Source organism: Musca domestica, unplaced genomic scaffold, assembly GCF_030504385.1.
Source record: "Musca domestica strain aabys unplaced genomic scaffold, Musca_domestica.polishedcontigs.V.1.1 179, whole genome shotgun sequence".
In the NCBI taxonomy this organism is placed as follows: domain Eukaryota; kingdom Metazoa; phylum Arthropoda; class Insecta; order Diptera; family Muscidae; genus Musca; species Musca domestica.
Genome location: NW_026712237.1, coordinates 410,500 through 433,653, shown reverse-complemented (window position 1 = coordinate 433,653; position 23,154 = coordinate 410,500). Strand labels below are relative to the sequence as shown.

The 23,154-nt window shown below is 34.7% G+C and overlaps 1 protein-coding gene across 5 annotated transcripts in view; it reads right to left on the bottom strand.

Moving 5' to 3' along the window:
• Positions 1 to 23,154, bottom strand: part of LOC101893340 (protein sidekick) — a 309,215-nt gene that overhangs the window by 117,574 nt on the left and 168,487 nt on the right. For all 5 annotated transcript variants that reach the window (XM_059120794.1, XM_059120795.1, XM_059120797.1 and 2 more), the window contains one exon: positions 12,700 to 12,801. In XM_059120794.1, coding sequence (XP_058976777.1) covers positions 12,700 to 12,801 — 102 coding nt within the window. The remainder of the gene's footprint in view (positions 1 to 12,699; positions 12,802 to 23,154) is intronic.

Here is a 23,154-nt window from a genome sequence, read left to right as displayed (position 1 = left end):
TAGATAATTTATTTATTCTGAAATTTTTAGTGAAACTTTGTTTAGAATATTTCTTCCTTGACAACTTCTACCAAAAAACAACTCGAAAAAAAGGCCGAGGAAATAAATTAGGAAATATTTTGTTTTTTTTTTTTTTTGAAAATTGATGCAAAAAACTTAAAAAAAAAAAAAAAAATTGGAGGAGGGGGAACTTGTCCCCTCTATTTAAGTTACTTTGCCATGTAGACTTTTGAAACGTCAAAATACATGTCTTCGAATTTTAGCTCTTTTTTCTGCCGGATTTTCCCTATAATTATTGATATAATTGAATTTTCTTGAACAGTGTAATATTGTATCTTTCATTGGAAATTATAAATGTTGACGTTCTAAATTGCTCTTTGATTGGTCTAATGGCGTAAAATGAAAATTTTTTTAAATAAGGAAAATATTGAAATATTTTTTTTGGAACAGTTACTTTGTTATGTCAACCAAGTGTTTAGAATCCCACCTAAAGTCTGGCCCAATATAAATCAGGACTTGATTAACAATACACAACAGTGTAATGCTGGCTAAAAAATGTTTCATCCATTTTAGTTTTTATTTTTTCCTCTTATATTAACTACACATGCAACTTGCGGCTAAACCTGGAGTATTAAATAAATATTTAACCTGAATTTAACACTGTATAGATATATCCTCAAACCAAGCTAAATCAGAACGTCTGCAAGAAAAACCAACTGGATTTTTACAACACTTTCACACAAAAGAAACTCAATTGTTGGAGGATAGCAATAACAAAGTTGTGACACATTTTCTGTAACTGCTACAAAACTGCTACTCCTGCCAGCATTTGCTGGCATACCAACGATGTTTTTTCACCCAATCGATTTGATTCGATTTCGATGCCATGTTCAAAGATGTAAGGATTGAATATTTTTTCTTTCTTTTTTGTTATTCAGACAGACAAAATAACTTGTCTGCATAGAGAGAGAGCGTGAGCAGGGATTGGCAGCAACAAAAAAATCCATTTCCCAAGAAATAGAGGAAATGAAAGCGAACAAAAAAACATGTGAACGCTAAGCCGTAGAGTTGAGAAAAAAATTATAAAAATTGGATTGAGTTTTTTCCCCTGGATTTGATTTATTCGAAATGCATAGAAATCCATGCAATTTCATTCTTTAAATAACACACACACAAACACTCAGGTGTCAAGCCAACGGCAGCAGCAACAGCATTCAATGTCGTCATTGCCTGCCATGAATTGTACGATTTTAACACTTGCATTTTTATGGAAAGAGTTTTTGTTTTTTCCGAAATAGAATTCCGTAAAAATTTGAATAACATATAAAAAATGTTCTGAATTTTTTTGATTCGCAAATACTGGAAATAGTATTAGATTTTTTCTTTTTTTTTTTTTTTTGGTTGATACCAAAAACATAGAAATGTTCAAAATGATGACAGCAACGTGAATTTGGTATTACTTAGTCGAGTGAAAAAGACAATTTTAAAATGAATTCATGTGCATTGAAATGAAACCACACAATCTTTTGAACTGTCATCATATTTTTTTATTTGTTTTTAAAAATGTACTTGAATATGAAGTTGTTCTAGTATCTATGAGAAGAAGTGGTATAGTAATCTATACGGGCTTCGGCCAAGGGAAAAAAGTAACTTCAAACATTCTTAGGGAAATTTTAAAACTTGAAAAAATCATAAGTGGCAAAAGATTAACATTTATTATTGGTTTTTTACTGAAACGCATCTATATGAGATACAGACATTTTCGTATTTTGTCTACAAAAGTTGACAAACTATTTCACACATTGAATATTTTTGGCGTAAGGATCGGGCGATAATTACAATCTGCTGACAATTTTGCAGATTTTTGGTCCATTTCAACCCCTAAATATATGGCGATCATCTCCACAAAGAGTAGGAATCTATTCTGACCCTCATCTTATCCCCATGCAAAATTTTTTAAGGATCGGGCCATAAATGAGATCTGTATATGATATCCTGATATCCTAACTACTTAGTTTTGTTAGCTGTAGAAATATTACCAAATGTTTAATTCAAAATGAATGCCAAAAATATGACAAAATTGAAAAAATATGAGAAAATTTTACAAAATCAATATTTTCATCTTTAGAGAGATATTTGTATGCGATTTTTAGACGTTTTTTCTTTCCTGCCAAGAGACCATTCTGAATTAATGAGAACTGTCGAAATCAGTTCAGCCGTTCTCGACATATATGAGATCTTTCAAGCATATCTTCTTTAATAGACACATATATCGCACATAGTTTGCTATATATCCGATTTTTTGGATGTTAACATCAATGTAAAGATCAGAAGTAACCTTGTCATGGCTTTGTGTTTTCGCCGGGAATTAAAATATTCGCGTTTTAATAAAAAATTTTTAATTGTTTCGACACAAAAGATATGGTCTATTTTACCCGCTAAATATTATCCGATGACCACCCAAATTGGTAGGCTTCTTCCCCGCCCTAAACTCTAGCTACATGCGAAATTCCGCGTCGATTGGTCTATAATTGCGACCTGTATAGCTACTGCAAAATCCGACATTTTTTCAGTATTTGGTCCATTTCAACCCCTAAACATTTGGCTATCATCTCCAAAAGAAATAGGCTTCTATTCTGACCGTAACCCCACCTTCGTGCAAAATTTCGTAAGGATCGGGCCATAATTGCGACCTGTAGCGTGATTACAAATTAACATGGACAGACGGACAGACGGACGGACGGACATACATAGCTAAATCGACTCAGCTCGGCGAGCTAGAAAGATCCATATATACTTCCTATATGGGAAACCAATATTTCGAGGTCTTACATAAATTCTGGCTCAATCAAACTTATAATACCCCCAACACATAGTGTTGTAGGGTATAAAAAGTGGTGTATGAACTTATGTGGTGTTCGCTCAAGCAAAACTAAAAATTTTGTGAAAAAAACTAACTGTCTAAATAAGATTGGTCTCAATACTGTAACTTCGTCAGCTTTCGTTCAGAGAGCCAATTTAAAAACAAATAAGAAAAGGCTATAGTCGTGCGGGGCCGACTATGTTATACCCTACAACACTACAATATGTTAGAAGCCCCTTATGTCCAAATCCATATTGGAAGATTTCGCTTTTGAAATTAGGATTTTGGCTAGGGACATTTGCCCAATATTTATGCACTCCGTCGGGCTGTTAGTTGTTGTAGTCCATTTTTACAGATAAATATAATCCAATGGTTATCCAAAATGCTAGAATTCTTCCCTGTCTTAAACTGTCTTCACAGGCGTGTCGATTGGCTTCAATTGTGTAATCGGAAAAACATTTCTGTTTTTGGTTAATTTGAACCCATAAATATTTTGCAATCATCTCCAAAAGCAATAAGCCCCTCTGTATCTCCAAATTTAGACTCATCTATATGATCAGCACAAAAAAGCCAGAAATTCGCCTTTTGTATATTTCGGATATCGCCTGTATGTAATGCTGGTATTTTTTCACACAAAATTAGTGGTCCGTTCTACCCGCTGTCCTAAACTCTAACTTTATGCGATATTTCGTGTCCTTTGGTTTCTTTTGTGACTTTTATAACGGTCAAATCAAGAAAACAATTTGGTTGTTGGTCCATTTCAATCCCCTAATATATTGCGGACATCTTTGAAAACAATAGGCCTAGCACTTCTGAGCCCAACCCTACCCTTGTGAAAATTTTCGTGAGGATCGGACGATATTTGCAATACTTATATAATATCCCCAACCTGTGTTGTAGGGTGAAAAAATATTACATAATATTATAAGTCAAATTGAAAAAATCGCATGCTATAAAAAATGTGAAAAAATAAAAAAAAAATTCACAAAATACTACAAATCTATATTAACATCATTATTGGCATATTTTTCTGCGATTTTTTTTTAAATTTCATACTTTTATGTCAAGAGGGCATTCTGAATTGAAAAAATTTGGCAAAATCGGTACAGCCATTCTTGTGATATAAGCATTCTAACTAACATCCCCTTCCTTTGTATATAATCATTGTATATATTTCGCTATATATATCCGATATATTTACTCTCGGCATCTACGTAACGGTCAGAATTGACCTGTTCGTCCAATTGTGATTCGCCGGTATTAAAAAAATTCACGGTTTAATGGAAAATTTGACTTTTATTAAATACAAATGTTGTGGCCTATTTCACCCACTAAATATTACCCGATGACCATCGAAATTGGAAGGCTTCTGCCCAGCCCTAAGCTCTAGACCCATACTAACTTCCGCTGTGATTGGACTATAATTGCGACCTGTAGAGCAACTGCAAAATCTGGATTTTTTCAGTTTTTGGTCCATTTCAACCCCTAAATATTATGTAATCATCTCCAAAAGAAATAAATTTCGTGAAGATCGGGCCATAATTGCGACCTGTAGAGTGATTACAAATTAACATGGGCAGACGGACAGACGGACAGACGGACGGACGGACATTCATAGCTAGATCGACTCAGCTCGGCGAGATAGGAAGATCCATATATACTTTCCTACGTGGGAAACCAATACTTCGTGGTGTTACATAATTTTTGGCCCACTCAAACTTATAATACCCTCAACACAAAGTGTTGTAGGGTATAAATACTCTCCATTTCATTCCTAAAAATTTTAAGGAAAAAATCTGTCTCAATACAATTGGATTCAAAACTGTATCCTCGTCAACTTCCCTTCAGAGTCTTTTTAAAAAATTACTTTTCGATAAATCTAGACATTCGTCAATTGCTTTCTAATGGACAACCACACTATTTTCAGTCAATTTTTTTTCCAACTAAATTATGAACGCCATTAATTAATTTGCTATATTATGGAAAAAAGCACAATATTTTTCAAATTCAATTTAAATCCTAACCAACAACTTCATTACAACCATTTTGAACAAACAAAAAATACCCAATTTCAATTACCGTAATTTGTGGCATATCACACATGCCATGTGTTTGGTATTTAATTGCAGGATGTAAAATCTATGGCAAATATTCAATAAATTTAATTGTTGCAATTAGTTTTAGAGAAAAAAAAAAAAAAAACACAAACAACAACCAAAATATTGGAGACAAAAAAAAGTATTGGAAAATTTTAATTTGCATTTGTGGTGCGGCAGTTATCACGTTGAACTGACAGCTTTTTTTACACCTGTTTGCGATAAGGTTAATATACAGGTGGAAGGATATTGGGTATTAAAAATGACTCAAACGGAAGTTATTCAAAATGAATTAAATACATTTTCATCCATGTTTTGGATGGAATTGGAAGTTGATATCGTGGCATGATATCATTAAAATATCTTCCTTTTTCCTTGCGGAGCTTTTTAAACACTGAGATATTGAAATTATTAAAAAATGATGATTTCTTCGGTCGGAAGGGAGGCGAGGTATAAGAAAAAATGTTCCGATCTCTACCATCTTTATAGCAGATCTTGTTTTGAGATGTACCAAGTCTGAATGGAATCGGATGTTAATTTGAATCGAATGTTAATTTCCCGTGGAGCTTCATAGATATTAACAATTTTGACCCTTTGTGGGGAAGATACCAGAAGATCTTGTATTAGTAGAAATAATGGGATGTGTGAAATATTAAGAGAACCGGATTCTTATTTCGGATTTTATAATCGCTTTGGTTATTAGTAGCTTTGACCCTTTGTGGGGGAGGTACCAGAAGGAATGGTCCGATTTCTACCATTTTCATAACAGATCTTGTGTTGATAGAAATATTGAGATGTACCACATCTGAATAGAATCGGATGTTAAATTCGCGTTTTATGAGCTTCATGATTATTCAAAATTTTGACCCTTTGTGGGGGACGTACCAGAAGTAGTGGACTGATATATTCCACCTTCACACCAGACCTTGGCTTAATAAAAATATTGTGATGTGTGTAATTTGAAGACAATTGGACTCTTACATTACATTTTAAAAGAGTTGTAATTTTTCAAAATTTGTGTGGGAGGTACTTGATGGAGTGGACCGATATTGTCCATTTTCACACCTGACCTAGCACTGACGCAAATATTAGGTTTTGCAAAGTTGGAGTAAAATCGGATTATCATTTCTCTTTCTGTGAAAAAATATATATTTTTTTAAAATTTCGACCATTTGTGGGGTAGGTACCAGAAGGACTGGACCTATAAATTCCACCTCTCTTGGGTTAACATAAATATTGGGTTGTTTGAAAATTGAAGACAATCGGATGCTTACATCAAATATTATGAGAGTTGTAATTACTCAAAATGTTGACCATTTGTGGGGGAGTTACTTGATGGAGGGGCCGATATTGTCCATTTTCGCACCTGGCCTAGAACTGATGCAAATATTTAGATTTACCAAGTTCCTATGCAGTAAATAAATAAATATTTTTTGAAAATTTCGAAATTTTTTGTGAAGGAGGTACTTGATGGAGTGGACCGATATTGCCCATCTCCGAACTCGATGTAAAATGGATAATAATAGTACGATGTACCAAGTTTGAACCAACTCAGATACTCCCCTCAAGAGTTGTCGTGCGCACCAGCCAGCCTGACGGACGGACGAATATCGCTAGATCGACTCCAAATGTACTGAAACGGATTTGGCCCAAAGAGACCTAACGTCAAAAACATTTATTTTGATGAGGCACTTTTTGGCCGTATTAAATGATATACAGGGTGAGATGAAAAAACTGCAACCAACTTTAGACTGCTGTCATTTCTAAGCCGCTCGTCCGACACATTCCATTCGGCAAATATTGAAAAATGAGCTCGTGGTAAAGCCATTGAAATTCCAAAAAGTGCAAGAATTTACATCGCAACAAAAAGAAAAAAGACTCAAAAGAGCTAGAGAATTGCTCGCTTGACCGAAAGTAGTTAACTGCCGAATTTGTTTTTCTTCGATGAGAAAACATTCGTTGTCCAGCAGTTTGTAAGCAAACAAAATGATCGTATTTACTTGCCAGAGAGGTCAGCTGAAAATCTGCAGCTTCGGTTGGCCACCAGAGCTCAAGCACCGGCCATGGTGATGGTGTGGGCCGCCATAATAGCCGAAGGTCGCTCTCCGCTCGTATTAATCGACTGTGTCATAAGAATAAATGCCGAATCTTATCTCGAAAATATTCTGGAGGTTGTACCAAAGCCTTGGGCACGCAAACATTTTGGCCGCAGACCTTGGACATTCCAACAGGACTCAGCACCATCGCAATCAGCATCCTCCACCCAAGAATTGTTATAAAATGAGGTTCCTCACTTCATTTCCAGCACATAATGGCCACCAAAATCTCCGGATACCAATCCATTGGACTATTGTGTCTGGAGTATTTTGGAAAGCAAGGTTGGCACTAAAAAATACCAAAGTGTCGATCACCTCAAGCAAGCGCTTCGCCGGTAATGTACCAAAATACGCAAAGAAACATTCGAGCAGCGTGTGACGGTTTCATTGCCCGTTTGAAGGCCATACTACATGCCAGAGGTGTACAATTAGAACAAATATAAACTTATTCTAAATGATGATGCTATTTCCGATATTTTTTGCTTTTATTCAATAAAATTAAAAAAAAAAAAAAAAATATATATATATATATATATATATATATATATATATATATATATATATATATAAAATATAATAAAATGATGCCGTTTCACTTTGTTGTTGACCCTGTACATCATTGACTTTCAACTGCATGCCAGACCATACACCATTTCTGCAAATAAATAATTGCCTTTTATGATTTCACCAATGACCGATAAATCCACAATGCATCCACAAATGAGGCTATTTCAATGTGAAGTATCCGTACGCGCATCTGTGTGTGTGTGTGAGAGAGAGAGTGTCCAATTGCATTATAACAAATTTCTATAATTAAGTCAACATTAAATCAATGTACGGCCAACAATTCCATCTGTATTATCATCATTAACACTATTATTTGTGGAATTTCATTAAATACTTGGAAAATATGTGCGGTTGCAATGCAATGCAATGAGCAATCGTTCTGGTTGGCTTTAAATCAACAGGTGGCTGTGATGCTTTGTGGGTCTCCAGTGTGCAAAAAAATAATTTTTATTTTATAAAAAAAATAAAAAAATAAATGGAAACTCAATTATAATAATTGCTGCTGGTGAAAATATATGTGTCAATGGAATAACAACATTCTACTGCTTCGTTCTGCTTCTTGCTTTTACTTTAATACCAGGGTATTTATTCCGGCTACTGCGGGTAGTAATGCCACCAACAGTAGCTGGAGGAGAAGACACAACAGCGGTAGTACTATTTATGCCATTGATTGTCGCAACTAAAATAGAAAAGGAAGCAAAAAGCAAATACTTTTAGGTTTTATCATTGTAAACAATAATAGAGAATATTGTTTTGAAACAAAAAACGGCGCTGAAAAATATAATGGAACGGATTCAAAAGAAAGTGGAATGCAATAGAATAAAAAATGTCATTGTTATTTGAACAATGGATATACAGGGAGGTCTCAGAATCTTCTTTCTAGAAAGGAAAAAACAAGAACTGAGTGAAGTAAAATCTGGTTTCAATTGCAAGTAATAGATTTAAACACAATATGACAGTATAGCTACTTTATGTTCGGTCATACGCCTTATTTTTGTAAGCAACTTCACACAAAAAGAAAAAAAAAATTGGCCATATGAGGAAATAATTCTCAATGCCTTTAGAATTGGTATATCACAATTGGCAAAGTAGATAATAGCTGAAGACGACAGTCAAACTCCGATTCAGAATGAAAATTTAATACAAAATTATTTTCCAGTATTAAATTTAATACCATGATATTTACGGAACTTTTTAACTGAAATCCGTATCTGGTACAACTTTTATGAGAACTTAAAATAAGAAGTAAAAGAATCGTAGAATATCGCTCCCTTAAAAAAATACTAGACATTGACTATAATAAAAATATTTGAAAACCAAAACTAAAAATACGTTGACCTGTGAATACTTTTTCATGAAAATTTTGAAATCTACTTTAACTCTGTTAATGCCAAAAGTCAATTTCCACCCAAGCTACGTATCTCTACATCGTACTGAAACAACTTTGTTGAGGCTTGTTTGATCTCCTTCAATCTTTTCGCTCCCTGAGATTCACTCGCGCAGTTAATTTAACAACTCAATTCCTCTCTTTACAGAAGGAGTATGGCGAATGGTCTCCGCGACAACCGAAATCCACTGTACCGATCGTTCATCAGAAGACAGTTACAACCCGATTGTCAACGAGTTGACAACAATCAAATATATCGTCAAAGTTCCGTCCTGAAGGTCGATAATCTGATCTTTTTCGAGATAGATACTTCTATCTCTATCTTCTAGATATATAGTTCATAGTTCTCTAGAAGAAGACTCTTTGATCCAATAGAAACACTTCTGACCTTCTGGTAATTTAGGAAAAGACAACCTGGCTTTCTGGGAGAAGATCATCGGGTTTTCTAGGAAAAGACCGTTTGAACTTCAATAGAGAAAACCGTCTGATCTTTTATGAGAGAAGAACTTTTGGTCTTCTGTGAGGAGGCCTTTGAGCTTCCAATGAGAAGACCTACTGGCCTTCTATGAAAAGAACTTCGGGTCTTCTATGAGAAGACTTTCTGGTCTTCTATGAGAAGACTTCCTGGTCTTCTATGAGAAGACCCTCTAATCTTCTATAAGAAGACCTTCTGGCCTTCTATGAGAAAACCTTATAAGAGAAGATCTTCTGGCCTTCTATGAGAAGACCTTCTGGCCTTCTATGAGAAGACCTTCTGGCCTTCTATGAGAAGATCTTCTGGCCTTCTATGAGAAGACCTTCTGGCCTTCTATGAGAAGACCTTCTGGCCTTCTATGAGAAAACCGTCTGATCTTTTATGAGAGAAGAACTTTTGGTCTTCTGTGAGGAGGCCTTTGAGCTTCCAATGAGAAGACCTACTGGCCTTCTATGAAAAGAACTTCGGGTCTTCTATGAGAAGACTTTCTGGTCTTCTATGAGAAGACTTCCTGGTCTTCTATGAGAAGACCCTCTAATCTTCTATAAGAAGACCTTCTGGCCTTCTATGAGAAAACCTTATAAGAGAAGATCTTCTGGCCTTCTATGAGAAGACCTTCTCGCCTTCTATGAGAAGATCTTCTGGCCTTCTATGAGAAGACCTTCTGGCCTTCTATGAGAAGACCTTCTGGCCTTCTATGAGAAGACCTTCTGGCCTTTTATGAGAAGACCTTCTGGCCTTCTATGAGAAGACCTTCTGGCCTTCTATGAGAAGATCTTCTGGCCTTCTATGAGAAGATCCTCTGGTCTGCTAAGGGAAGACCCTCTGGCCTTCTATGAGAAGACCGTCTCGCCTTCTATAAGAAGACCTTCTGGCCTTCTATAAGAAGGCCTTCTGGCCTTCTGTGAGAAGACCTTCTGGCCTTCTGTGAGAAGATCGTCTGGCCTTCTAAGAGTAGACCTTCTGGCCTTCTAAGAGAAGACCTTCTGGCCTTCTAAGAGAAGACCTTCTGGTCTTCTATGAGAAGACCCTCTGGCCTTCTTTGAGAAGACCTTCTGGACTTCTATGAGAAGACCCTCTGGTCTTCTGTGAGAATGCCCACTGGTCTGCTAAGGGAAGACCCTCCTGGCCTTCTATGAGAAGACCTTCTGGCCCTCTTGTCTTCTACGAAAAGATCCTCTGGTCTTCTATGAGAAGACCCTCTGGTCTTCTGAGAGAAGACTCACTGGTCTGCTATGGGAAGACCTTCTGGTCTTCTGGACCGTCTGGCTTTCTATGAGAAGACCTTCTTCAAGAAGTTCTTCTTCCCTTCTTTGGGAAGACCTTGTATTCCTTTATGAGAGAAGAGATTCTGGTATTCCATTTGAGAAGACCTTCCGATTTTCTTGGAATAGACATCTTTTTTTAGGCGAGCAACTGGTCATTTATGAGAAGAGCTTCTTGCCTTCTAGAAGCAGAACTTATGATCTTCCATGATCTTCTATGGGAAGATCATCAGGAGTCAATCTTTCTGGTCTTTAGTCTTTTAGGACAAAATTCCTAGTGATCTAAGAGAAGATCTTCAGGTCTTTTTGGTCTTCTAGCAGAAGGCCTTCTCGCCTTCCTGGAGAAGATTTTCTGGTCTTCTAGGAAAGATGTTTTGCTTATTCGTCCTTCTTGAAGAAGACTTGTTGGTCTTCGGCGAGAGAAATCCTAACCTTCTGGTCGTCTATTGGAGAAGAGCTTTGGGTTTTCTACGAGATAAAATGTTCTCTTCTTCTATGAATGCTCTTCTATGAGAGAAGATCATCTGATCTTCTTTTCTTCTGGGATAATGGTCTTCAAAGATATGACTATGAGGCGAACTTTTTGCTTCCTTGGGGCGTTCTTCTGGTTTTCGGTGACGCGAGGTCCTGGCGTTCAAGGACTTTAAGACTTTATGTGAAGTTCTTCTAGTATTCTAGCAGAAGACCCTCTAGTTATTTGAGAGAAGAACATCTGTTTCATTTAAAAGGTGGCCTTGTGGATATTTTATGAAAAGATCTACTGTCTACTGTCAAACCAAAAATACACATTCATTGAAAGGCCATATTCGATTTCATTTAATTTCATTAACACTGTGTCATTTCATTTAGCTACCACCCCCGCCCACTCGGATGGATATATTCCATTGCTCGAGACCTTCACAACACAAATTCCATTAACTGAGTTCATGACACTTGATAAGAGATTTTGTCGCCTTACAAACGAGAAATTACGACTAATGTCCTTAGGTTTCAATTTCTAAGACATTTCTAATTAAACGAAGAAATTTTCAATACAAAGTTTACACTTTGCTGTGCATTTGCCTTGATTTTATGAGGCTTCCTTGGAAAGGAAAAACTGAAGAAAGCTATACAAGTGCAATGGCTGAAAAAAAAGAGCTGAGGACAAACATTTCATTAAGGCAAGAAATGAGTATCGAAAGGACCTTGGGCAACAGCAGCAAGTGAAGGAGACAAAGAGAGGATGTGAAAGAAAGGGGGTAAATAAAAATAGTACGAATGCCACGTTACTTTGATAATGACTTTTTCTGTTTACTTCTTTTGATTGATTTTTTTTTTCAATTAAAAAAATTGTGATTATGAAAAGGCTAGTACCCGAACAGAGAGAAATGTTTTTGAAATTAAAAAAAGAAATATATAAAGAAAATATATATTTGCAATATTTATGGGAGTAAAAGTAAAGTTCAATTATTTTTATATGATCCTTCATTCACAACGTCACACTTTAAGAACACAAATAAGAAAATCCCCTACAACACCTCAAAGGAGATGACCGTCCACTTCCTCCTTCCTCCCAAACGAAAACCAAACATAAATGACAACTAAAAAGAAAGCCAACCCCCCAATGGGGAAATAATGTAAATACCAGCCAAAAAAAGAGAGTCAGTAGCATAAAAAAGGTCTGATTATTTTTCTACTTCATTATCGATGCAATGGAATTTGGGATTTTCTTTTGTGCTCCACCGTATCATTTTCCAGTCAAAGTCTACATGGGCTTTTCTCTTGTTGGATGCTGCCGTCATCCCAAGGGTCATAAAACCAAAAGCCATAATATCGAATCAATATCTTCTTCGGTGCAGACAACACACAAAAAATAAATGCCACAAAAACTTCTTAAGAAATATCCAATCCCCCTCCCCCCAAAAAAAGTTGAACAAAAAAGAAAGACAAAAATCAAATAACAACACTCACCTAAGGCATGACACTGTAGAATTTTCGTTCGTCCTTCACTGACTATGGAACTGGACGACGATGGCTGTGTGGTGAAGCGTGGCGGTTGTAGCTGTTGACCATCTGCAAAGAGGAGAAAGAAGAAGAAAAAAAAATAGCAAATAAAATTAGTTCATTTAGAAATAAACAATTGGTCCGCAACAATATTTCACATCAAATTTAATATGTTTTGGTGCTGCAAATTGTTTGTATTTTTTCTTTCTAGATATTTGTAAACAATTTGTATTTTATGATTCAATAAACATTTGATTGGCTTTAAATGTAAACAATAAAAATATAGGCGAAATTATTTTTTAATAATTTAGGGATGATAATTATTTCATGACAGAGTCTCAGTTAATATTCTCCACAGAGTAAATACAATAGATAGATTGTTTTTTTTTAATTTTATTTTTTTTAATTATTTTCAATTTTAAAAATTAAAAAAAAAATGCAGCGAAAAAAAATTTAAGGAGATTTGCTACTCGGCATCTGTCTTTATCCATTAAACATAGCATAGCAGTTAGGGACTTTTATCCACAAAAATCATTTTGAAGGTATTTTATCTACAGTAAATCACTTGAAGGTCTTTTGTTCATAGAATACCTGCCAAAGGCCTTCTATCTGTAGAACACCTGTTAATAATCTTTTCTGCCCACAGGAGATTTTTTCAGACCACAGACAATCTGTTAAAGTTATTCTATCAATAAAATACCAGCTAAAGATATTCAACCCACAAAACGCCTCTTGAAGAATTTCTATCTTGCATCCATAGTAGACATGTTAAAGGAGGTGGCTCGTTAATGGTCTTCTCTCAGCCTTATGTTTACAAGGCGTCTCTGTATATATGGAATCTGCTAAAATATTCCTCGTCAAAACAGAGGTTTTGGACCACATGTTTCTTTGAAAAAAATCCATTACTGGACCAGTATTGACCTTGTCCGACCATTCATTTTTGCCAAAACTAAGGTCAGGTGCAAAAATTTAAATTATATGCCCAGTCTCACGGGTACCTCCCTTACTAATTTCAATACACTTAAAATATCATATATCTACCGAAATTAAAATAAATTATATATATGTTCGGGTTTTCCCCTCTGGTACTCCCCCCAAAATCCCAAAAATTTTGAAAAATTCAGAATCCCATATAATGAAAAAGGATAGTTTAATTATGTCGTATACATTCGCCAAGCTTCCTTAAGGTGCAACATTTTCAAAGAATATTTTCTGTCTACGATTGCGGATTTTTTTTTTCAATTATTTTTCATCAAGGACGTGGATTTTTTTAAATAAACATGTATTAAACAATTTTTTGTTTTTTTAGAACTATTTCCTGGTCAAGAATCGTACCTTCAAGTATTTTCTGCAATTTATTTTTATTGTATATTTGGATTTTATTGTATATTTTTTCAAGATTTTTACACAAGAATTAAAATTTTGTGAAAAAAGAAATAAATAAAATCTCCTAGCCATAAATCGATTTTTTTCTGAAAAAATTTTCTTCTTTTTCATCATAAATGTCCTGGCTAATAATAAGAGTCGATTTTTTTTAAATATTTTGAGGTTTTTCAAGCACTTCCTATAAATGTAAATCTTGTTTCTTTTTTAATATTTTTCAAAAACATTCCGGCTAAAAATTCTAATATTTGTAAAAAATAATCTTCAATGATTTTTAAATCAAAAAAAAAAAAAAAAAACTTTTTCTCAATGATTTTGTGGTCGAGAAACCTTTATTTAAAGATTATTTTCAAGGACTTCCTATAAATATAAATCTTGAAACTTTTTTAAATATATTTTTCAAAAACTTTCAAGCCTAGAATTCAGACAAAAAAATCAAAAATAATCTTCGAGGACTTTCAAGCCAAGAAACATTGATTAATAAAAGACATCCTGTCCGACAATCGTAGATGTTTTAGAAATAAAATTTGAATAGTTCTAGACAAGAACAGTGGATGTTTAAATATATTTTCCAAAGACTTCTCGGTCAAGTGTCGTTGCTATTTTAATATATTTTTCAAACACTTGTACGCCAATGGACGTGGTTTTAATTAAAAAATAAGGACTTCTTGACCAAAAAATCGTATTTTTTTTTAAATTATTTTACGGACAATTTCATCCAAGTATCGCGGATTTTTTTCAAGTATTTTCTCAAAGATTTCCCTGTCAAAAATCGTGCATTTTTTAAGCAAAGTTTCTCTATATTTGCGTGGACTTTTTACGACATTTAGTGCAAAATGTTTTGGATTTCGTAGGAAAATTTTTAATTATTCTGATGTTTTTCAAGATCATACTGGGCAAATAATTTAGAATATTTGTTAACATTTATTAAGGGCTTCTTGGCCAAGAACATTGGATTCTGTACAATTTTTTTAAGGACTTCCTGAATCGTGGATTTTTAAATATATATTTAAGAAGTTTTTAGAAATAGATTATATTTTTTCATCGAAATATTCAAGGAACTTCTAAAAATAAATACCACCTTGACAGAACATGGTTTCAATGATCTGAAATGAATACCTTCTCTATGTCGAAGATCTTCTCCGTCCCTTTGAAAGGTATTTCCTGCATAGAGGAAGAAGGTCTTCTCTTCCCTTTATAGAGAACCTTATACAATTCTCCTTCCAACTCACTTCTTTGTACAGATGACCTTATTCTCTTCTAGAGTTCTTCTGTGAAATGAAGACCTCACAATGGCATTGGCCGCTAAAGATGTCTTTAAAATACATTCTATGTATGAAGAACTTCTAGAGATATTATCTGTAAAGATTACCTTTACTCTGTATATAATTTTTTTATAAAATGCTTATTTTTATCGAAGACAATTTTCAAAAAAAAAAAAAAATCTTCGAATTTTGAGGGGTATATTACGCTTTATCATGAACTGATAATTTAATAGTTTTCCCAAGATTACAAATACAAAGAAATTATTGTTTTTTTTTTTAATTTTTTTTAGGATTTGCTGGAAAAATATCTATTTTTTCAAAAGCTCCTCTTATATAAATATATTCTTTTTAAAGAATTTCTGAATAAAAATCGTCTGTAAAAATCTTGGAATTTTAAAGATTATGTTTTAAAGGCCTTTTTAAAAAAAATCAGGGGCTTTTCAGGAAAATATTTTTATTATTATTCCAATTTTTATTCTAAAAAATGTGGAAAAATGTTCAGATCGTCCTGGCAAAGAACATTTTGATGTTTTCAAGACTTCTGGACAAAATACATGACTATTGTATTTTTGATCGCAATTTTTAATATACAGATAATATTTTCATTCCAACGATTTGATTAGATTCCTCACATTTTAAGTTCCGCCGATTTGTACAGCAATATTTTTTTATTCCTACTTCAGATACCCGCCCAAATTTTTAAATAAAAATACCATGGATTTAGACAAAAATTTCTAGTTTCAGACTTTGAGGAGAATTTTCAAAAGAAAACAGGAGAGATTAATTCTGGCAAACTTTAAGCAAAAAAGTACCTGAGTTTTTGAGGAAAAAATAATTTTGATTAATTTTTCAAGAAGCCTGACGACAATTATTTATTGATATATGTATATATTTGTTATGATTTGAATTACAGGGGAGGAAGGGGGTCCGCAAATTTTGTTGACTCTACAACATTACACCGTGGAGTCATGCATAAAATTACTAAAAATACGTTACGGTTGATTTCATTGATATGTTAACGCCAAAACATCTGCTGTTCTATTATTATTACGAGGGTGGCTTTGGTGGTTCTGGCGGTGAAGGTAATGGGTTTCTTGCCATCGGTTGGGGCATTTCAGAGGTTTGCTGGTTTTTCCTTTCACTTATGTGGCATAAAAATAATAATGCATAATATTATGGTTTGCTTCGTATTCCTCCGCTTCCTTTTCCCTCTTTAGCTACTTCTTCAGCCACTGCTGCTGATTACAATGTAAATGATACTTTTAAAAGGTTTCTTCTTCTTCGTCGTCATCGTCATTGTCGTTTTTGCCATACAAAATGCATTTTATGTCTTTTTAAAAAGCAAACTCAAGAATAATGCAAGAAGACCAAAATGGAGAGGAAAAGAGAGGTAGAGCAAGTAAAGTATGCTCGAGTGAAACCCAAAACGATAAAGTGTGGCATGCCTCTTCGTTTTTGTGTTGTGGAGGCAAAATTTAGGGTGCGGTAGTTCCATTTTGAATTTTAAGTAGCTATCGAGGGAAGAATACCAAACAAAATTGAGTTGCAGTGCTGATGGCTGGGTGAAAGGGTGAGTAGAGTGACAACGGCTGAACATTGATGACTTGCAGCTACTGATTAAATGCACTCGCCATTTAGTTCAGGTTCACATATGGTTTCCTGTTATGATGATAGACACAAACGTACATACATCATATGTGAGTGATGCAAGGGAAGGGGTGTAAAGGGGTATGTCTTTCATCAACATTATCGGTTGCTGCCATCATTAAAACATTAGCAGCAGCATCATTGCAAGATGGGAAAACGAAATTATTATTTTTAATTTCCAAAACCTTTTAAGAGAACTGCTGCTCATTTAGGAAATGTTGTAATGAATATTGCCATAAAATTTTGAGAGCGGGTTTATGGAAAGTGGAGAAAAGGATTATTTTTTAGAATGCTTGCACATGTGCCATATGTGGTAAAAGTAGGAAAATTTTAATATGAGATAAAAAAATAATTGAGGGGAAATGTTAGAAAATAGAGGATATCATAAGTTTCTTGTAATAGAGAAAAAATAATCTTGAATTTCATGTGTCCCAAAATTCCTTTGGGGGTTTGAACTACGAACCGATTACTCTCAATTCCAATCAAAATTTCCCACAACCCACAATATTGACCGTTGCACAGTGTAATTTTAAGACAACTTGCAGCGGATTCGGAAGAATTGCTAAATTTACCGAAAGTAAATTTTTTTTTTATACCCTCAGTCATATGACTAGAGAGGGTATATATCATTTGATACGGCCAAAATATGCCACATCGAAATAATGGTGTTAGACCTTTGGTTTCATTGGACCAAACCCGTTTTAGGACACTTGGAGTCTAGAGATCGGACGATTTCTTTTGGCACCTCCCCCACAAAGGGTCAAAATTTTGAATAACCAAAACGATTATAAAATCAGAAATAAACATCCTATTTCATATTTCACACATCCCATTTTTACTACTAACACTACATCTGCTGTGAAAAGGGGATATATCGGTCCATTCCCTCTGGTACCTAAAAGTAAAGGTTGAAAATGTTGAATATCCACGAAACTCATAATTCTTGAAATTAACATCCGATTCTATTCAGACTTGGTATATCTCAATATTTCCATCAACACGAGATCTGTAATAGACATAATAGATATCGGATCATTTCTTCTGGCACCTCCCCTACATAGGGTTAAAGATTTTGAAAAACAAAACCCTCAAAGAAAGCGAAATAAGCATCCAACTCCCTTCATATTTCACACATACAAACGTTTTTGCTAACGCAAGATCTGTTGAGAAGATTATATATCTGCGAACCGCTTCAATTTTTTCTTTATCTTTTCAATTTTTTCTTAATCTGAATATTTTCCTCAACCAAAAACCTGATATGAATATGGAATTTATCGGAGTGATTTCGCACAAAATTGGATATAAATGTTCGATTTTCTTGAAATTTTGCCCACACCAATATTTTTTTAGTGATTTCTTTTTTTTTGGCATCGCATTTCTAAAATGATGTTTTGTAGGGGATTTTTGCAAAGAGTCGCAAAAAGTATGGCTTTAACCCTAAATGTGCTAAATATATATTAATTCCTGCCGTTTAGGTAAGATTTAAACTATTGATGTCTTCTCAGACCTATAGCAATATCTTATGACACATAATTTTATGAAATATGAGTCGATACGATTCCGTTTCAAGGGAGTTTTTAAACCATATTTTGAAAAAGGACCAAAAGACCCTTTGTTGACCTGCTTAAGATTTAAAATATCTTTGTATTGTTTTGAGTAATATTGCTGAAGACGTGATATACCTAAACTGCAAGGATTTCAAGAAATTTTAATAAGAAATTAAAAAAATGGAATAAGGCGGAAGTATATGGTCCTCTATTGAGGTAACGTTGCAATGCTACATTCAAAATGGCAATACATGATTCTTCAATTTTTATCTCCATTTTCATAATCTACTGAATTTGTCCGACAATTCTGCAAAACATTTAATTTCGTCGTACAATGTTATCAATATCTCCCTCCCTACCGTAGTTGCCCAGCGTAATTAATATGTAGCTATAAATGATGTCTACTCACATACACATACACATACACATAGTGAAATTAAATATTTTATGAAACCCAATATTTTGTGAAAGAGACCCTCCTCCAGCCGTATGTACGTACGTTTTTGTTACCAGGACAACCAACATTTAATAACAAGTCCTGTACATTTCGTGCAACAAACAACATGCATAGACCCTTTTAATGGAATTATTTGCAAGTAATTTAAGACACACACACAACATTATTTTAATTAATTTTGTCTACAAAAAAATGATTCACAAAACAGCAGGATAACAATTGTGGCAACATCAGGTGTTCATTTTGCACAAAAAAAAAACATGGAATTTTTTCATCATTTGGGAATTAAAGGGGAAGAAGTGGCTTGTAAAAAAAATTATTAAATGCATAAATTTTAGAAGAAAAAATCTGACAGCAAGATTGCTTTAACTAAGAAGAAAATTAAAAGTTATTTTTTACGAATGAAGTAATAGAATACGCCTAGAAAATCTTCCACAGAGAAAATGTCTTTGGAGACCCTTCTACACACGGAATGTTCTAAATAAAGCTTACGTGCACAGAGATAGCACTTCAAAGTTCTTTAAGTCTTTAAAGAGAAGATTTTTCCATACAAAATATATATTTTGCAGGTCTCCTTTCTTTTCCTTCTATCTATTTTACCTGCTTAGAGAATTGCTTTAAATGGAGAAGGCCCATAACAGGTCATATATACAATGAAGAGGATATCTATTTTCCATACAGAAAAGTTCTTCAACAGGTATGAAAATACATAGAAGACCGAAAAAGCCTTTCCGTTTAGAGAAATTCTATTAGAAATTGCTCATACGGATATCTTATTGAGGTTGTTTTAGTAAAGAAAATATCCTCAGAAAATATTTTCTTTTCTTTACAGAAAACATTTTACGAGTTCGGATTTTAGGTTCGGATTTCATATCGAGACCTTTTTCCTAAAAAAAAGAGGTAATTTTCAAAGGTTTTTAATATAGAAAAACATTTATTTATGAAATTCGTTCATTCATTTAAAAAAATATATATTTATGGGTGGAGAAGTCCTTTCGGAGGGTACACGGAGCAGAACTTTGAAAGGTATTCTAAGTAAAGTAGACTATTAAGAATCGACTATATACAAAAGACTTTTGGATCATTTTGAAGTCTTCTATACTTACAGAGAAGATCGGTGAAGGGTTTGAACAAAAGACTTCTGGAATGTTTTCTATATGTAGTAGACCTGTAGATGGTCGTATGACCAAGAATAGCTCTAAAATTCCTCTATACAGAGAAAAAAAGAAATATTTTATACAGTGAACATACTTCACAGGTATACAGCTCTGAGAAGGTTGCCTATGTAGAGAAGGCCTTGGTAACAGTTTCTTAACAAAGGTGTTCTTTTCAAGATCTTCTAAACAGAGAAGAACCTTCCTTCTCTATAAAGAGAAGGTCTTTCTCATCAATACAAAGCAGACATTTGGAGAATATTCGATGCCAAGAAGACTTTTCAAGATTTTCGATGCAGGGAAGTCCTCCAGAAGGTTGTCTATAGGAAGAAAATCTTGAGAAGGGTTTCAGAATAGTAAAGGTCTTTTTCGATTCTATTTTAAAAATCAACTGTCCATCGGGACTAATCATACCATTTGTAGGTTTTTTTTTTCAACTTTCAACTACAGAGAAGGTCCTGTACACAGAAATGGTTTTCCATACACAGTAAGCCTGTAGCAGGACGGAAACACTTCTCGTATACTGAAAATCCCAGAAACAGGTCTCCTACACAGAGAACATCTGAAAGGGGTTTCTCAAAAAACCTTCATAATATAGTCTATACTGATATGACCTCTGTAAGAACTTCGGACCAGAGAAGATCTTTAGAGATTTTTCGGTACAAGACTTCTTGGGAATTTCCTGTAACAGAAAAAGGCCAGAAGCTATTAATACAGAGTAGAATTTTACAAAAGTAAAAAAAAAGTGTTTCGGAGAGAAAAAAAAAAAAAAAAAAAAAACTAGAGAGCACTTGCACTTTTCTCTCTGAATTTTTGGACAATTTTCCAATAAATGGCCTCATTTTTCGAGACTTCCACACAAAGGCTAGCAGGAGTTTCACCTTACATGAGCAGTTTAGTTATATAAAAAAAGAGAATTCACTAGGTAATACAGAATGTTATTTACTTTACAGATGGAGAAGACCTTTAGAAAATCTACTATATACAGAAAATTTGAAAGGCATCTGCCCAGTCCTGAGCTCTAGCCACATGCCACCTTCCGCTTCGATTGGTCCATAATTGCGACCTGTAGAGCAACTGGAAAATCAGGAAATTTTTCAGTTTTTGGTCCACTTCAACCCCTAATATTATGCGATAATCTCCAAAAGAAATAGGGTTCTATTCTGACCCTAGCCCCACCTTCATTCTAGATTTCATGAGGATCGGGCCATAATTGCGACTTGTAGAGTGATTACAAATTAAAATGGACAGACGGACATACATAGCTAGATCGACTCAGCTCGGCGAGCTAGGAAGATCCATATATACTTTCCTATGTGGGAAGCCAATATTTCGTGGTGTTACATAATTTTTGGCCCAATCAAACTTATAATACCCCCAACAAATAGTGTTGTAGGGTATAAAAATTTAAAACGACTTACAGGGTGAGATGAAAGAACTGCAATCAATTTCAGACTGCTGTCATATCTAAGCCACTCGTCTGACAGCTGTTTAAATTATTCCATTGACAGCTCATTATATTTTTTACAAGCGTACAAAAGCATTTTGGTGAGAATTTTCCAGAAAAAAAGTTATTCGTGATGGAATTCAAGCAGGGCAGTGTATATATATTTAGCTGGAAACCCACAAGTGTCTATCGTTAGAGCACTCCAGCATTTAAGTGTGAATAAATCGCTCGTTACCGTGATACTGGTAGTGTAGCCCGACGTCAAGGAAGTGGACGGAAGAAAACAGCAACATCAGCAGAAATGGTTCGAAAAGTAAAGAAGCGACTTGATCGAAAACCGCGTCGCAGTGGTCGAAAAATGACTCGCGAGCTGAACATATCGCAATATTCCATTCAGCAAATATTGAAAAATCAGCTCGGGGTAAAGCCATTGAATTTCAAGAAAGTGCAAGAACTTACACCGCAACAGAAAGAAAATAGACTCAAAAGAGCTAAAGCGTTGCTTCCCTGGCCGAAAGTGGTAACCTGCCGAATTTGGTTTACTCCGATGAGAAAACATTCGCTGTCCAGCAGTTTGTAAAAAAACAAAATGATCGTGTTAACTTACCAAAGAGGTCAGCTTAAAATGTACACCTTCATTTGGCCACCAGAACTCAAGCGCCGGCCATGGTGATCTTGTGGGCCACCATAACTGCCGATGGTCGCTCTCCGCTCGTATTAATCGACCGTGGCATGAGAATAAATGCCGAATATTATCGCGAAAATATTCTGACAATAATAAAGAAATAAAGCCTTGACACGCAAAGATTTTGGCCGCAGACCTTGGATTTTCCACCAGGACTCGACACCATCCCACTCAGCACGCGCCAACCAATAATGGTTACGAAATGTGGTTCTTCGTTTCTTCTCCAGCGCACAATGGCCACCAAAATCTCCGGATACCAATCCTTTGGACTATTGTGTCTGGAGTATTTTGGAAAGGTTGGCACTAAAAAATACCAAAGTGTCGATCACCTCAAGCAAGCGCTTCGCCGGGAATGGGCCAACATTTAGGCAGCGTGTGACGGTTTCATTGGGCGTTTGAAGGCCATAACTCGTGCCAAATGTGACCAATTCGAACAAATCAAATTGTAAAATTTGATGTTATTTCCGACATTTTTTGCTTTCATCCAGTGAAATTTAAAAAAATATGTAAAAATTATGGCGTTTAACTTTGTTGCAGTTTTTTTATCTCACCCTGTATGTACCAATTAAAACTATATTATTTTTTCTAGTAGATACGGAAGACCTTTAGAAGATCTTCTTCGCCATAGCCCGTAATACGTATAAAGTTAACTTTTTACGTAGCATTCGGTTTAGAATGTGAATTTGTATTTAAAAAGAAATAAATATTAAAAAAACGAAACTGGCACAAAATCATTTTTACAACATTTTATCCAAACAATTTGCTAATACCGTCGTCATTTGAAGAAGAAGAAAAAAACAAATAACAATAATTGCGATTTGTAGTGGTTTAAAAGAA